Source organism: Rana temporaria, chromosome 1 (assembly GCF_905171775.1).
Source record: "Rana temporaria chromosome 1, aRanTem1.1, whole genome shotgun sequence".
NCBI classification, from domain to species: Eukaryota; Metazoa; Chordata; class Amphibia; order Anura; family Ranidae; genus Rana; species Rana temporaria.
Window position 1 is genome coordinate 294779831 of NC_053489.1, and position 16988 is coordinate 294796818.

The 16988-nt window shown below is 47.8% G+C and overlaps 1 protein-coding gene across 1 annotated transcript in view; it reads right to left on the reverse strand.

Annotated features, from left to right (window-relative positions):
- Window positions 1-16988, reverse strand: part of KIAA2026 (KIAA2026 ortholog) — a 73626-nt gene that overhangs the window by 17998 nt on the left and 38640 nt on the right. The window contains exon 4 of the mRNA XM_040357569.1: window positions 13729-13808. Within this exon, the coding sequence (XP_040213503.1) occupies window positions 13729-13808 (80 nt within the window). The remainder of the gene's footprint in view (window positions 1-13728; window positions 13809-16988) is intronic.

Sequence of the window (16988 nt, forward strand, 5' to 3'; positions counted from 1 at the left end):
CAGTCGACAGGTAGCCTGGGCACAATGTCAAGCAGGGTGGCTGGGAAGTACTCAAGACTCACGTGCCTCCACATTGGATGGGGCCCTCATCCAGCCTCGGGACCTCTGAGAGCGTGCAGGCAGGCTATGACGACCGGCGTTTGTTTAGGGATTTGTCGCAGCCAGTTCGGAACCGGAACTGGCTCCACTCCCATGACGTCGAAAAGCTCAGGTAGGTCCGCTGGTGTGCGCAGGGTAAAGGAGGTCTGGTCTGTATGAAAAGTAACCGCTAACGGGTATCCCCAGAGGTAGGTGCAGCCACGTCTCCTCGCCAGTTCCAGCACCGGTTTCAGCATCGCGCTTCGCTGGAGTGTGGCCCTGGACAGATCCGGAAGGACCTGAATACTCGCCCCGTCAAAGTCCAGGTCACCTAGGTCCCAGGCCCTCCGCAGAGTTGCCTCTTTCTGTGCGTATCGATGCAGCCGGCACAGGACATCACGCGGTCCGTAGATTTGGGGCCCAGCATGCGGTGGACCCGGTCCATCTCCAGCGAGGGCGGCGGGGTCTCCAGCAGCCGGTGAAAGATGGCCGTTACAGTCGCTGCAAGGTCTTCAGGGCCTGTGGCCTCAGGAATGCCCTGCAGCCGCAGGTTGTTGCGGTGGCTACGGTCCTCTATTTCCTCCAGGTGCAGCTGCATTTCCTGGGCCTTCCGACGTGTGGGATTCGCAGGTCCGCTCAAGTGCCTGCACCCGGGACATCAGCGTGGCAACAACCGTTTCCCCAGACGTAATCCGGTCCGCGACTGAGTGCAGCTCCGTCCGCACCTCCTGAATGTCCCTGCTGTGCTCTTCCGCAGGATTAGGGCCTCAATGTCAGACCTCGTGGGGAGGGCCTGAAGCATACTGCGGAGGTCTGCGTCCAGCCGGCTCTGGCTCAGAGTAGGGTCCGCCATCTCCATCTGGAAGGTTGTCGGCGTGGCTGCTAGGGGATCCGGCTCCTGTGAGGGAGTCGGTGCGGCCATCTGGGCTGTTGCAGGGGTCTGCTCCGTGCGGGATCCACGTGGCGCCGCCACTATGGCTCCCGGTGAGAATCTCAGTGGGCTCCTGAAATAAGCGTGAATGCTGGATTGCGAGCTCAGCGAACGGGACCCCCGGGATGCCGATCGTGTCCTGCATCTGCTAGGGGTGGTCATACCGTGTCCACATGCGGGGAAGATGTAGTGGCGGCCGTTGTAAGCCGGGTCAGGACGGGAGCTCCTCTATTGCATGTCCTCACTCGGCCATTGCTAAGCCTTGCCCCCCCCAGACTTGGATTTACCCTGGTTCTCCTTCTTCTTGGAAAACCGATCTCAAATAGTGAAACTAGGCCCTTTCACTTCTGAAAAACGCACAGTGTCATGCAGAGTCCCTCAGGGATCCCCCATGTTGCCTGTACTATTCAATATCTATCTCCTCCCTCTTTTTGAAATCATCAGTAACCAGAAGTTACTCTACCACTCCTACGCGGATAATACCCAACTCTACTTTCGCATCAGCAACAAAAGGGATCATTATCTCGGACTAGAGAAATGCCTTACTTTGATAGAAAATTGGATGATGGAGAGTTACCTTAACCACTTGCCGTCGCCGCACCGTCATTATACGTCCACAAGGTGGCTCTCCTAGGCGAGACCACGTAAATGGACGTCCTACCTCTTAGCCGCCACTAGGGGCGCACGCGCGCCCCCCGCTCGCCCCCGACTCCCGTGCGTGTGCCCGGCGGGCGCGATCGCCGCCGGGCACACGCGATCGCTCGGTACAGAGCGGGGAACGGGAGCTGTGTGTGTAAACACACAGCTCTCGTTCCTGTCAGCCGGGGAAATGCTGATTTTCTGTTCATACAATGTATGAACAGAAAATCAGTGTTTCCCCTAGTGAGGCCACCCCACCCCCCACAGTAAGAACACACCCAGGCATACTTAACCCCTTCCCCGCCCCCTAGTGTTAACCCCTTCACTGCCAGTGGCATTTTTATAGTAATCTAATGCATTTTTATAGCACTGATCGCTATAAAAATGCCAATGGTCCCAAAAATGTGTCAAAAATGTCCGAAGTGTCCGCCATAATGTCGCAATACCGAAAAAAAAATCGCTGATCGCCGCCATTACTAGTAAAAAAAATATTAATAAAAATGCCATAAAAATACCCCCTATTTTGTAAACGCTATAACTTTTGCGCAAACCAATCAATAAACGCTTATTGCGATTTTTTTTACGAAAAATATGTAGAAGAATACGTATCGGCCTAAACTGAGGAAAAAAAATGTTTTTTTATATATTTTTGGGGGATATTTATTACAGCAAAAAGTAAAAAATATTCATTTTTTTCAAAATTGTCGCTCTATTTTTGTTTATAGCGCAAAAAATAAAAAACGCAGAGGTGATCAAATACCACCAAAAGAAAGCTCTATTTGTGGGAAAAAAAGGACGCCAATTTTGTTTGGGAGCCACGTCGCACGACCGCGCAATTGTCTGTTAAAGCGACGCAGTCCCGAATCGCAAAAAGTACTCTGGTCTTTGGGCAGCAATATGGTCCGGGGGGTAAGTGGTTAAACTCAATAGCTCAAAAACAGAACTTCTTCTGCTCCACGCCAACCGAAAGAGAATTCCTGCAACAACATGGACACCCCCGCCCATTCTGGGACAAACCATCATCCCTAGCACCAAAGTCAAAAGTCTTGGAGTCACTTTTGACACCCACATGACAATGGATGCACAAATAAGTTCAGTAGTCAGCGGATCCCACCATCTGCTACGCCTGCTACGCAGACTTATTTCCTTTCTCCCGAAAGAAGACACTGCAGTCGTGGTGGGAACAATAATCAACTCCAGACTCGACTATGCAAACGCCCTTTACCTCGGACTCCCAAAGTACCACATCGCTTGTCTATAAGTCGTTCAAAATACGGCGGCACGACTTGTGACTGGGAAAAAACCCTGGGAATCAATCTCGCCCTCCCTGAGATTCCTTCACTGGTTACCACTAAAAGACCGAATTACATTTAAGGCACTTTGTCTGATGCATAAGTGTGTTCAAGGAAGTGCCCCCCCAATATCTATGCGAAAAATTTAAATGCCACAACCCCCATCGCGTTCTCTGATCCACAAACCAAAAACGACTCCAGATACCCAAGGCCAGATACAAGTCCAAAGGAGAACGAAGATTTGCAGTCCAAGGACCTAGACTGTGGAACGCACTACCAACCAGCATCCAAATGGAGGTGAATCACCAGGCCTTCAGAAAAAAAACTCAAAACACATCTATTCTGAAGGCAAAAAAATAAAGTAAGGAATGGATACATAGGGCAAGATTCACGTAGAAGTGCGGCGGCGTAACGTATCGTAGATACGTTACACTGCCGCAAGTTTTCATCGCAAGTGCCTGATTCACAAAGCACTTGCAATGAAAACCTACGCTGGCGGCCTCCGGCGTAAGCTCGCGTAATTCAAAGGGGCGTGTGCCATTTAAATTAGGCACGCTCCCGCGCCGGACCTACTGCGCATGCTCCGTTTCGAAATTCCCGCCGTGCTTTGCACATAGTGACGTCATTTTTTCGAACGGCGACGTGCGTAGCGTACTTCCGTATTCCCGGACGTCTTACGCAAGAAGGAAACATTTACAAATTTCGACGCGGGAACGACGGCCATACTTTATACAGCACATACGTGTGCTGTGTAAAGTTAGGGCACCAAAAACGACGACTAACTTTGCGACGGGAAACTAGACTAGCAGCGACGTAGCGAACGCGAAAAACCGTCGTGGATCGCCGTAACTCCTAATTTGCATACCCCGACGCTGGTTTACGACGCAAACTCCCCCCAGCGGCGGCCGCGGTACTGCATCCTAAGATCCGACAGTGTAAAACAATTACACCTGTCGGATCTTAGGGCTATCTATGCGTAACTGATTCTATGAATCAGTCGCATAGATACTCTGAGAGATACGACGGAGTATCTGAGATACTCCGTCGTATCTCCTTTGTGAATCTGGCCCTAAGCGCCCTAAAGCGATTCAGTTCGCATGTGCTGCGCTATATAAGTTTCTCACTCACTCACTTCATCTCCATTCTGAAGAGAAAGAAAACACATGGCAGGCTGCATAGTGACTTCTCATTGTGACAGCCAAAGGTTAGTATGAGACCAAGGGCTCTCGGCGAGAGCGGAATGCTCCCAGCTCAAACACAGGAACACATTATATGCAGTGTCCAAGTTTAAATCCCAGCTCCTGGACGCCGCATATATGTGTTACTAGGGTTAATATTCTTTTTAGCGCATTGTTTAAAGGCTAAATAAATGTATATGATTTAAAACTGAACTCCAGACCCTTGTATTAAAGTAGAACTACAGGTAAATTATTATTTTTTGGATAGGGTAAGGGACCCTTGGATTATAATTGTTTTGCCATCTGTGTCCAATGGGCAATGGGGGTGGTTTCCTTTCACTTCCTGTCCCATAGCCAAAACAGGTAGTGAGAGGAAATCCCTGCAAATTAACTGCTTCACGACCATCGCACGACGATATACGTCGGCAGAATGGCACGGGCAGGTTGAAGAACGTATATATACGTCCCCTTTAACCTCTTGACCACCGCCCCATGTCAAAAAGACGTCCTCTTTTTAAAGTTGAATATCTCGATAACGGCAGCAGCTGCTGCCACAACCGAGATATTCATCTTTTCAGGGGGCGGTGGTGTACACGATAACGGCGGTCTCCGCGGCGGATTCGCCGCGAGATCGCCGTTATCGGTGGCGGGAGAGGGCCCCCCGCCGCTCTCCCGCGCCCTCCGCCGCTTACCGGAGCCGTCGGTAGCGGCGGAGGGGATCGGATGTGTCCGGCAGCTGAGCGGGGACGAGACTGAAGGAGAAATTTCCTTCACCCGTCCTCATAGCTCTGCTGGGCGGAAGTGACGTCAAAACGTCAGTCCCGCCCAGCCTCTTAAAGAAACATTTTTTTTTTTGTCATTTGAAAAAATGACATTTTTTTTTTTTTTGCATTTAAGTCTAATTATGAGATCTGAGGTCTTTTTGACCCCAGATCTCATATTTAAGAGGACCTGTCATGCTTTTTTCTATTACAAGGGATGTTTACATTCCTTGTAATAGGAATAAAAGTGATCAATTTTTTTTTTTTTTTTTTTTCAGTGTAAAAAATTATAAAACTAAATAAAAATAAATAAGAAAACCCAAAAAAAAATTTTTAAAGCGCCCCGTCCCGACGGGCTCGCGCGCAGAAGCATACGCGAGTAGCGCCCGCATATGAAAACGGTATTCAAACCACACAAGTGAGGTATCGCCGCGATCGTTAGAGTGAGAGCAATAATTCTAGCCCTAGACCTACTCTGCAACTCAAAAAATGCAACCTGTAGAATTTTTTAAACGTCGCCTATCGAGATTTTTAAGGGTAAAAGTTTGACGCCATGCCACGAGCGGGCGCAATTTTTAAGCGTGACATGTTGGGTATCATTTTACTCGGCGTAACATTATCTTTCACAATATATAAAAAAATTGGGCAAAATGTATTGTTGTCTTATTTTTTAATTCAAAAAATTGATTTTTATCCAAAAAAAGTGCGCTTGTAAGACCGCTGCGCAAATACGGTGTGACAAAAAGTATTGCAATGACTGCCATTTTATTCCCTAGGATGTCTGCTAAAAAAAATATATAATGTTTGGGGGTTCTGATTAATTTTCTAGCAAAAAAATTGTGATTTTCACATGAAGGAGAGAAGTGCCAGAATTCACCTGGTGGGCAAGTGGTTAAGAAGCGGCATTGTGGAAGCGTGCGCCCGCCACGAGCCTGACCACGGGCTTGATGTCCGCAGGGATACCCGCGATCGTCTCACGGTGAGGAAGAAGGGGGAAATGCTGATGTAAAAAAGCACTTTCCCAGTCTTCCTAGTGTCAAGGACGCTGGTCACCTCTTCCTGTAATCGGAAGCGGTGATCAGTGTCGTGTCACACACAGCCCATCCCCCCTACAGTTAGAAGAAATCCCTAGGACACACTTAACCCCTTCAGCGTCACCTAGTGGTTAACCCCATTCACTGCCAGTGTCATTTTCACAGTAATCAGTGCATTTTTATAGCACTGATCGCTGTAAAAATGACAATGGTCCCAAAAATGTGTCAAAAGTGTCCGCCATAAAGTCGCAGTCATGATAAAAACTGCAGATCGCCGCCATTACTAGTAAAACAAAATAACAATAATAAAGATGCCATAATTCTATCCCCTATTTTAGATGCTATTAGGCAGATTCAGAACGACTAAGCCTAAGTCTGAATCTGCGCCGACGCAAATGTAAGCGTATTCTGGTAACCAGATATGCTTAAATTAGTCTAAGACACGAGCGGCGTAAGTGTCTTACACCGTCCCATCTTAAAGTGTAATTTTTAGGCTGGCCGCTAGGTGGCGCTTCCATTGCGTTCGGCGTAGAATATGTAAATCACTAGATACACCGATTCACGAACGTACGCCCGGCCGACGCAGTACAGATACGCCGTTTACGTAAGGCATTTTCAGGCGTATAGTTATTCCATCAAATAGCTGGACTAGTAATGTTAAGTATGACCGTCGTTCCCGCGTCAAAATTTGAAAATTTTACGTCGTTTGCGTAAGTCGTCAGTGAATAGGGCTGGACGTAATTTACGTCCACGTCGAAACCAATACGTGCACACTGGGATATGTACACGGACAGCGCATGCGCTGTTCTTAAAAAACTTCAATCACGTCAGGTCACACTTCATATACATAAAACACGCCCCCCACATCCTCATTTGAATTAGGCGCGCCTACGCCGGCCCCATTTACGCTACGCCGCCGTAACTTAGCAGGCAAGTACTTTGTGAATACAGTACTTGCCTTGCAAACTTACGGCGGCGTAGTGTAAATACGATACGCTACGCCGCCGCAACGATGCGCCGCCGTACCTGAATCCAGCTATATAACTTTTGAGCAAACCAATCAATATACGCTTATTGTGATTTTTTTAACAAAAATATGTAGAAGAATACGTATCGGCCTAAAGTGTGAAAAAAAAAATTATTTTTATAGATTTTTGGGGGGTATTTATTATAGCAAAAAGTAAAAGATATTGAATTGTTTTCAAAATTGTCGCTCTATTTTTGTTTATAGCGCAAAAAACAAAAAATGCAGAGGTGATCAAATACCACCAAAAGAAATCTCTATTTGTGGGGAAAAAAAGGACGTAAATTTTGTTTGGGAGCCACGTCGCATGACCTTGCAATTGTCAGTTAAAGCGATGCAGTGTCGAATCGCAAAAAATAGGATTTTTGTACTCACCGTAAAATCCATTTCTCTGAGTTCATGGACGGACACAGCAGCCTTTGACCTTAGGGTATTATATCCTTCCTTCCTGGAGAGATTAGGCAGAAAACAGCACTTTAAGTGTTAAAACACTTTCCTTAGTACAGCTCCTCCCAGGGGGCGTGGTCCCCCGGGTATAACCCACACTCTGCCTCAGCAGCTCCAGTTCGTAACAAGCAGTACAAACAAAAAGGAGGGGTGGGTGCTGTGTCCGTCCATGAACTCAGAGAAATGGATTTTACGGTGAGTACAAAAATCCTATTTTCTCTTCCGTTCATGGACGGACACAGCAGCCTTAGACCTTAGGGACATTCTCAAGCAGCGTCAAAAAAATTTGAGGGGTGGGAAAACAACACAGCAAACCAAGCTACACCCCAAACAAAAACCGGAGTTTCTCAACGGAGGAACTCCAACCTTAAACTGCCGCCTGTAACACCTTGCGGCCGAAGGAGGCATCCGAAGATGCACTCACATCTACCTTGTAAAATTTTGAGAAGGTGTGGATTGACGACCAGGTCGCTGCCTTACACACCTGTAACACAGAGGCTTGATGACGGAAAGCCCAAGAGGCACCGATCGCCCTGGTCGAATGCGCCGTAACTTGAAAAGGAGGCGCCCGCCCCTTCAGGGCATAGGCCTGAAGCACAACCTGTATGATCCACCTAGAAATGGTGGCCGACGAGACCGCCAGACCTTTTTTAGGACCATTCACCGACACAAACAGTGAGTTCGACTTCCGGAACGGAGCCGTAGCAGATAAGTACACACGTAGGGCCCGAACCACATCCAGGGAATGTAAAGTGGCCTCCTTCGGGTTTTTCAGCCGAGGACTCAAGGATGGTAACACAATGTCCTCATTAATGTGAAAAGCCGAAAAACAACCTTTGGGAGAAAAGACAGCTGCGGCCGCAGCACCACCTTATCCTCATGGATGACCAAGTAGGGAGCCTGGCAGGACAAGGCCGCCACACCCGTCTGACTGAGGTAATTGCTACCAGAAAAACCACCTTCTGTGAGTCAACAAAGGGATCTTCCGAATGTCCTAAAAGGAAGCTTGTTGAACCCCCGAGAGGACTAAATTCAGGTCCCATGGGGGCAGTGGAGGACGCACAGAAGGGGCCACATGCCGGACCCCCTGCACAAACGTACGCACCAAGGAGTGCGCTGCCAAGGGTCGCTGAAAGTAAACAGCTAGAGCCGAAATCTGACTCTTAACCGTACTCAAGGCGAGAGCCTGATCCACTCCACGCTGTAAGAACAGCAGAATCCGGGACATCACGTATGTACGGGGGTGCCATTTCATCTCTTCACACATAGAGATGTAAGCCTTCCTTCGTGAAGTAGACTTCCGTGCACGCAGCATGGTAGAGACCACCGAGCCTGACATGCCCCGGTCCTTCAGTACCTGGCTCTCAACAGCCACGCCGTTAAAGCAGGGTGGAAGATTGGACCCTGCGACAGAAGATCTTCTCTCAGGGGTAGACGCCAAGGGGCGTCCGCCACCAGACGCACCAGTTCCGGTAATCCAGAGATGAAGGGAGCTTGTCCCAACGTGACAAAATTTCCTTCTGTAGCACTCGGGTGTGGAATTGGGCATACGGAACTGCCTCGAAAGAGGCCACCATCAGACCCAGAACCCTCATGCAGAATCGAAGAGATGACCACTTCTGGGTCAACAACTGCTGCACCGCAGATTGCAGTGTCTGAAGTTTCCCTGTTGGGAGAAAAGCTCTCGCCTCCGCGGAATCCAGGATTAACCCCAGGTATTCCAGTCGCTGAGACGGAACCAAGACTGACTTCTGGATATTCAGAAGCCAGCCGAACTCTCGGAGAGTCTGACACGTGATAGGCACGTCCTCTTCTAACTCTGAGCTTGAGGAAGCTCTCAGGAGAAGGTCGTCCAGATATCCTACGATATCGATCCCGCGCTGCCTCAGCAGGGCTAGGATCGGGGCGAGCACCTTGGTGAAAACCTGTGGTGCCGAGGCCAGGCCAAACGGTAGTGCCACAAATTGAAAATGGTCCTCCCCGATCGCAAAGCGCAGAAACCTCTGGTGCTTTGTGCATATGGGAACATGTAGGTATGCGTCCATGATATCCAAGGACGCCAGAAAGTGAAGGAGCGCTGCCACCACCGAGCGAATCAACTCCATCCTGAATTTTTGCACTTTGACAAAACAATTGACGGCCTTGAGGTCCAGGATTGGACGGACACCCTTCCTTCTTGGGGACTACAAACAGATTGGAGTAAAACCCCTGAAACCGTTCCATCAAGGGAACCGGCACAATCACTCCCCTGACCAGAAGATCCTGGACAGCCCCTGACAGATCCTTCCGGCGATCCGGAGGAAGCTGGAGGTTGGAAGGAAAAAATCTGTTTGGTGGACAAGAGAGAAACTTAATGCGGAAGTAGGTTTGTCCGCAGGCTTGTTAGGCTTGCTGTACCAGGTGTGCTTCTGCCCTGCAGCGGGGGTCTTAGCACCTTGAAAACCTTTTCCTGACGCACTGGGCGGGCGAAAAAAAACACTTGGGGGTAGTAAAAGAGGGCCCTTGCTTACGGCGAGGCTCCTTGCCCTTCCCAGACTGTGGGAGCAGTGTGTTCTTACCACCTGTGGCATCCTTTATGATGTCATCCAGGGACGCCCCAAAAAGCTGTTCACCCTTAAAGGGTAAATCCACCAAGGCCTTCTTGGAGGACTGGTCCGCAGACCAACACTTCAGCCACACAAGGCGGCATAGTACCACTGCGTAGGCCCTGGAAAGCAAGGGAAGCGTATCCAGGGCCGACTCACAGACAAACTTCAGACCCTGAACCAACTGTTCAGCCAGGTCCACACAGGTCTAGGAAGCACCCTGCACCTCCAGCTCCTGTAGCAAAAACTTTGCCCGTTCGGTAAGTGCCAGAGTCCCGGCCAAAACCGGTCTTACTGCCGAACCCACTACTGTGAACATGGAGCGGGCCACAGCCTCCACTCTCCTGTCTTCGGGGTTCTTAAAGGCGGGAGCCCCTTCCATAGGCAACGTGGTGGCTTTGCTCAATCTGGACACGGGAGGGTCCACTGACCGTAGAGAGACCCACTTTTTTAAAAAGTCCTCCTCAAAGGGATAACGGGTCGCAAAGTATTTTGGAACACAGCAAAAAACTTTCTGCGGCATATCCCATTCCTTGTATAACAACTTGTCCAAATATGGAACACAAGGAAACACTCTTGCGGTGCGGGGTGGCTTGCGGAACCCAAAAGGGACCGGCACATCCGATGCCTCCGCCAAATCCTCAAGTTTCTGAGTATCCCGCACCACAGAGATAAGAGCTCCAACAAATTCCTTATCATGCACTGACCCTGAAGCAGAGTCATCCTCAATGTCCGCGTGGGTTAAGCCCGCATCATCTGACATGACAGAACCAGAGCCAGACGTAATAGCAGGGCCTGATTCTGTGTCAGAGACATCCCCAGAAGCAGGCTCAGGGAGGGGGGTGCTTTTTACCCCCCTTCTGGCAACTAGTCGCTTCGATCCTGGCGAGAAACGCCTCAAGGACTGCCGTCATAGCCTCTACAGAGGCGGCAGGGGCATTAAGGGTTAACTCAGGCATTGCTGGGGTAGAAGCTCTTGGTTCAGGCTCCATGTTGCCCCCACCGCTATGCCTCCCTAGCACTGCAAGGCAGAAAAAAAAACACTGGTCACCTCCCGGCTGCAAAACAGAAAGCAGGGGACCCTGAGGCCTCGTACACACCACCGGATCTATCCGCTGGAATTGATCAGTTCCAGCGGATAAATCCGGTCGTCTGTACGGCCTAGCGGATATTTATCCGCGGAGATTTGTCGGCCGGATCGATTTCAAGCGGATATAAATTTCTTAGCATGCTAAGAAATTTATCCACTTGAATCGGGTCCAGCGGATTGATCCGGTGGTCTGTACAGACTCACCGGATCAATCCGTCCGCTCCCCTCCCTCGCATGCGTCGTAATGATTCGACGCATGCGTGGAAGTACTTACCTTCCAGCGTCGCGCGCGTCGCCGCGTCATCATCGCGGCGACGGCGCGACACGTCACCGCGGAAGAATTCCGCGCGGATTTTGATCCGATGGTGAGTACACGCCATCGGATCCAAATCCGGAGGAGGAATCTCCGCTGGAAACGGTCCGGCGGACCGTTTCCAGCAGAGATCCCCTCGTGTGTACGGGGCCCCAGGGAACTCACCACCCCACCCGCTTGCAGTGTGAGCTGAAGCGCTGAGAAGTTCTGGCTGCACTGCGCTGTCCCTCAGGGAGAGATTCGCGGTCTTTTGCTTCGGTATTTCAGGCACTAGAGGCCAAGACTTTTCCAAGATGGCCGCCGTCTGATGTAAAAAACACCATGCGGCTACAAGAAAATGGCCGCCGAACAATGCAAACCGCGTCTGCGGCAAAATGGCGGCCATACACAGTTTAAAAACACAGTGACATAGTAAAAAACACGGCCAGCACATACAGCAACTCCCCAAACGCCACAAAAAAAACACAGCACCCTACAACACACGGTTCCTGGTAGCGAGAGAACCCCAGGAGGGCCCCCCCCCCTAACAGCCGCCACCCAGCATGGGGAAGGAGGGAGAGGAAGGGAGAGAGGAAAGCAGGGCGGACCCTCATTCGACCTCCCCAGGGAAGCACCAGCCATACCACCTTGCCAGGGCAAGGGGCCTACTTACCCGTCCTGCGACCACCGGCTGGAGGCATTCCTGACAGAACCAACGCCCGCTAAACGGCATGGCTGTCGGCCAGACACACTGTGACAAGGCCATGGAGATCGGTCATATGTGTGCCCTGGAACATGTAGTTCCCCGGCCACCCCTGGAGCAACGGGGCATGTCGTGGACGACCCAGAGCTGAGGGCCGGGGGACCACGCCCCCTGGGAGGAGCTGTACTGAGGAAAGTGTTTTAACACTTAAAGTGCTGTTTTCTGCCTAATCTCTCCTGGAAGGAAGGATATAATACCCTAAGGTCAAAGGCTGCTGTGTCCGTCCATGAACGGAAGAGAAAGTGCTCTGGTCTTTGGCCAGCGAAATGGTGCTGGGCTGGCTAAGGGAATGCATTGGGGCCCCCAGGTCACTAGTGGCTCCATTGGAAGATTTCCGCCTCTATTACTGTTCTGGGGATGGGGATGTGGGATTTTCTTTTACTTTCACAATGACGGTAACCAGGACATATAGGGAGGGTGAATCTCCCTAAAAGGGGCAGAGGTAGCCATAAAAACAGGCAATCTAATCCATCTACACTCTATCCAAAACTAATAACAAAAAAAATTGCCTTTAGTTATAGTTTAAAAACTGTAGTTGAGAAAAAAAATGTTCTGTGCAACAGCTGCAGCCAAATGTCAGAGTTCCCCTCACATTTATGCCCCATGCACACGAGACGCTGGTAAACGCGTGTTCAGTTGGACAGCTTTTTCAACTGCTCCTGAACATTCAATGTTATCCTATGTGTCCATGCACACAGTCACGTTTATTGCCGCTTTTAGGCAGTTGCGTTTAACCTCGTTTTTCCAGAAGCAAAAAAATGGGTTCAGATGCAAAAGTTTTCGCATTTCAGATGCAAAACGATGCTAAACGCGGCAAAACGCGGTACCGGCATTTTGCCACGATTTTGTCTATAGGCGTTTTTAAAGGTGACCTATTTTTTTACATTAGAAATCTCAAAAATGATGGCAAATGATGAAAAACCATAAAAAAAACCTAAAGAAAATGTAATTGCTTGCATTGCATTGTGGACAATCCACAACTTGTGGCAGGTGACGTGGCAAGTGGACAATCCACAACTTGTTGCAGGTGACATGGCAGGTGACGTGGCCAGTGGAAAATCCACAACTTGTGGCAGGTGGCGTGGCCAGGTGACGTGGCAGATGACGTGGCAAGTGGACAATTCACAACTTGTGGCAGGTGACGTGGCAAGTGGACAATCCGCAGCTTGTGGCAGGTGATGTGGCAAGTGACACGCTAAATACAAGTAAATACAAGTACACTGCTGCTCTCTCAGCTGCTACTCACTCTGGTCTCAAAAAATGGCTGAAATGGTTAAATAATACTGTTTTTTGAGCTTAGGGAGGGTCTTATGATGTTTCTTAACTAAACGCTTATAAACGCAAATGCGGTAAAACACAGCGAAATTCGCGGCAAAACGGGCGTTTTTAAACCGGCGTCCCGTGTGCATGGTGCCTTAGACTGGGTAGGTCTGTTTCTGAGGCATGTGGTGTGTGACTTTCTATCTGCTTGGTGCATCCCCTATCAGCTTCAAACTTTTTGAATTGATTTAGTATTTTTTATGCAACTCCTGGATTGTAGACCTTTGGAGTAGTAATGTTGCTTTAGAAATATATTAAAACAAAGTGGCTGCTGCAACTGCAGTCATATATTACCTGGAATTCTGGAGTAGCAGATGAAGCCACAGCACTTTTCTTCTTCTTTACAACCATGTTTGTAGAAACTGTTTTTTTTCCTTCCAAGAATTAATAGAGAAATACCCTCATAAGTATTCTGTTACATCAAACTGGTCAATTCTTACACATTTGTTAATATCAAATAGTCAGGAAAAATAAAACAAATCATGAAACATGTTTTCAAATGTAAAAAGGTGCTTTAGATGCTGCAGAGTCAGGCATTCCATTATTCTGTGTATCTACTGTGCAATGCTGTGAAATCAATATGGCGCAACCAAAGATAATGCCTATTTACACATACTAAATAGCAAATACATTTTCCAAAACAAGACTTACAATAGCCAAAGAGACAGGTAGCAGATATACTCACCTAATTTTCCCATCTCGCTGACACTCTGACTCTCTAAGATGCTCTTTTTATGCCCAATTATTTTACTGACCTGTTGCCAATTAACCTTCTTTGTAAGTACCACTTACTTTGCCAGATTTTTGTTGCCCTGTCCCTACTTATTTTGGACATGTTGCTGTCATCAATTTCAAAATGACCTAATTTTTCTCTTAAAATGGTCAATTTCTCAGTTTAACCACTTAAGCCCCGGACCTTTAGGCAGCTAAATGCCCAGGCCAGCTTTTGCGATTCGGCACTGCGTCGCTTTAACAGACAATTGCGCGGTCGTGCAACATGGCTCCCAAACAAAATTGGCGTCCTTTTTCTCCCCACAAATAGAGCTTTCTTTTGGTGGTATTTGATCACCTCTGCGACAATTTTGAAAAAAATTGAATATTTTTTACTTTTTGCTATAATAAATATCCCCCAAAAACATATATAAAAATATTTTTTTTCCTCAGTTTAGGCCGATACGTATTCTTCTACCTATTTTTGGTAAAAAAATGGCAATAGGCGTTTATCGATTGGTTTGCGCAAAATTTATAGCGTTTACAAAATAGGGGATAGTTTTATTGCATTTTTATTAATTTTTTTTTTTTTACTACTAATGGCGGCGATCAGCGTTTTTTTTCGTGACTGCGACATTATGGCGGACACTTCGGACAATTTTGACACATTTTTGGGACCATTGTCATTTTCACAGCAAAAAATGCATTTAAATTGCATTGTTTATTGTGAAAATGACAGTTGCAGTTTGGGAGTTAACCACAGGGGGCGCTGTAGGAGTTAGTGTTCACTTAGTGTGTGTTTACAACTGTAGGGGGGTGTGGCTGTAGGACTGACGTCATCGATCGAGTCTCCCTATATAAGGGATCACTCGATCGATGCAGCGCCATAGTGAATCATGGGGAAGCCGTGTTTACATATGGCTCTCCCCGTTCTTCAGCTCCGGGGAGCGATCGCGACTATAAACGAATAGCCACGCCGTTGTCCTGGATCACTCCCCGCGGGAATCCGACCGCCGCATGTAGGGGGGGGGGGTCACCGATCGGACCCCCCACCCGCTAGAAGGCAAGGACGTACATGTACGCCCATTTGCCTGTACGTGCCATTCTGTGGACGTACATTTACATGCGGCGGTCGGGAAGTGGTTAAACATTTGATGTGTTTTCAATTGTGAATAAAATATGGGTTTATGAGATTTGCAAATCATTGCATTCTGTTTATATGTAGATTTTAAACAGCGTTCCAACTTTTGTTTGTAAATAATCGGTAAATAATTGGATCTTGGTGATATTTTGAACTGTTTTCCATTAGTATCAAACAGCTTTAATCATTTTAATTGATCTGACAGCCTATTTACATGGAGAAACAGTCTGCTTTTTTATATCATTATGTGCACCACACTGAACATGGACCAAATAAAGCAAAGGAAAGAGTTGTCTGAGGAGATCAGAAAGTAAATTATGCATAAATTATGCATGTCAAATGCAAAAGCCATATACAACCATGTCTCAGCAGCTTAATGTTTCTGGGACTACATTTATTACCCTTCACGCCGACCGTACGCAAAATTTGTGTTCATGGCTTGAAGAGGTTAAACATGGGTGATGCCTGCAGCTGAAGGCATCACCCCGTTACGTTTTTTTAGAACCAGCGGTTAGCTTTTTAGTGATAACAACCGATCCGGTTAAAGGTCGCTCGGCTGGTATCCTGTAGGAGCGGTAGGGGACGTCTACCCCTCTCCCACTGCCTTCCGCCGATCTTCCCAGGCCTCCTGTTCCCCTGAGAGACCCGAGCCACCAGCCGGCGCATCCACCGCCTAGGCTAAGATGTTTACATTCCTGTGACAGCAATAAAAGTGATCAGAATTATTATTTTTTTTAAAGGGATGTTCAAATCACACATGTGAGGTATCGCCGTGATTGTCAGAGTGAAAGCAATAATTCTAGCAAAAGACCTCCTCTGTAACTCTAACCTGGTAACCGTTAAATTTTTTAAGCGTCACCTATGGAGATTTTTAGGTGCCGTAGTTTGTCGCCATTCCACGAGTGTGCACAATTTTAAAGCATGACATGTTAGGTATCTATTTACTTGGTGTAACATCATCTTTCACATTATACAAAAAATTTGTCTAACTTTTGTTTTTTTATTGTTCACGAAAGTGTATTTTTTCACAAAAAATTGCGTTTGAAAGACTGCTCCGTAAATACCATGTGACATTAAATATTTCAACGATTATTGCCATTTTATTTTCTAGGGTCTCTGATAAAAAAAAAAAAAATATATATATATATATATATATTTATATATATTTTTTGGGGGGGGTTCTAAGTAATTTTCTAGAAAAAAATATGGATTTTAACTTGTAAGCAACAAATGTCAGAAATAGGCTTAAACATTAAAGGGTTAATATTAATATTATTAAAACATTTAGGGTCCATGGGAGTGTATCTAAGCACCCTGAACATTGCCACAAGAGGAAAATCGACCCTTAACCTATACAATTTTCTTTAGATTTACCAAAACCATATAATATGAGCTCAAACCTAAACATTTTCGGGGCGTGGCCTGACAACGCATGGAGTAGGACGCATTCACGAGGAGCTCAGTCCATTACTCCTTATACATCGTGATCCTGTGACTGCTAAAAGACCCCTTTCATCCTAACTTGACTCTCACATAGCCTGGGATCACCGGCAGCATGTCCCCGCTGAAAAGCCAGAAGTCTGCGGCCGTGGCAAAGCTAGATCAATACCGCCACCAGGACAGAGAGGAAGGAGATGAAGATGGCGCTTCTGTGAGGGCGGGAGGTGAGCGGCCGGCGGGAGATACTGACAGGCTGCTGGAA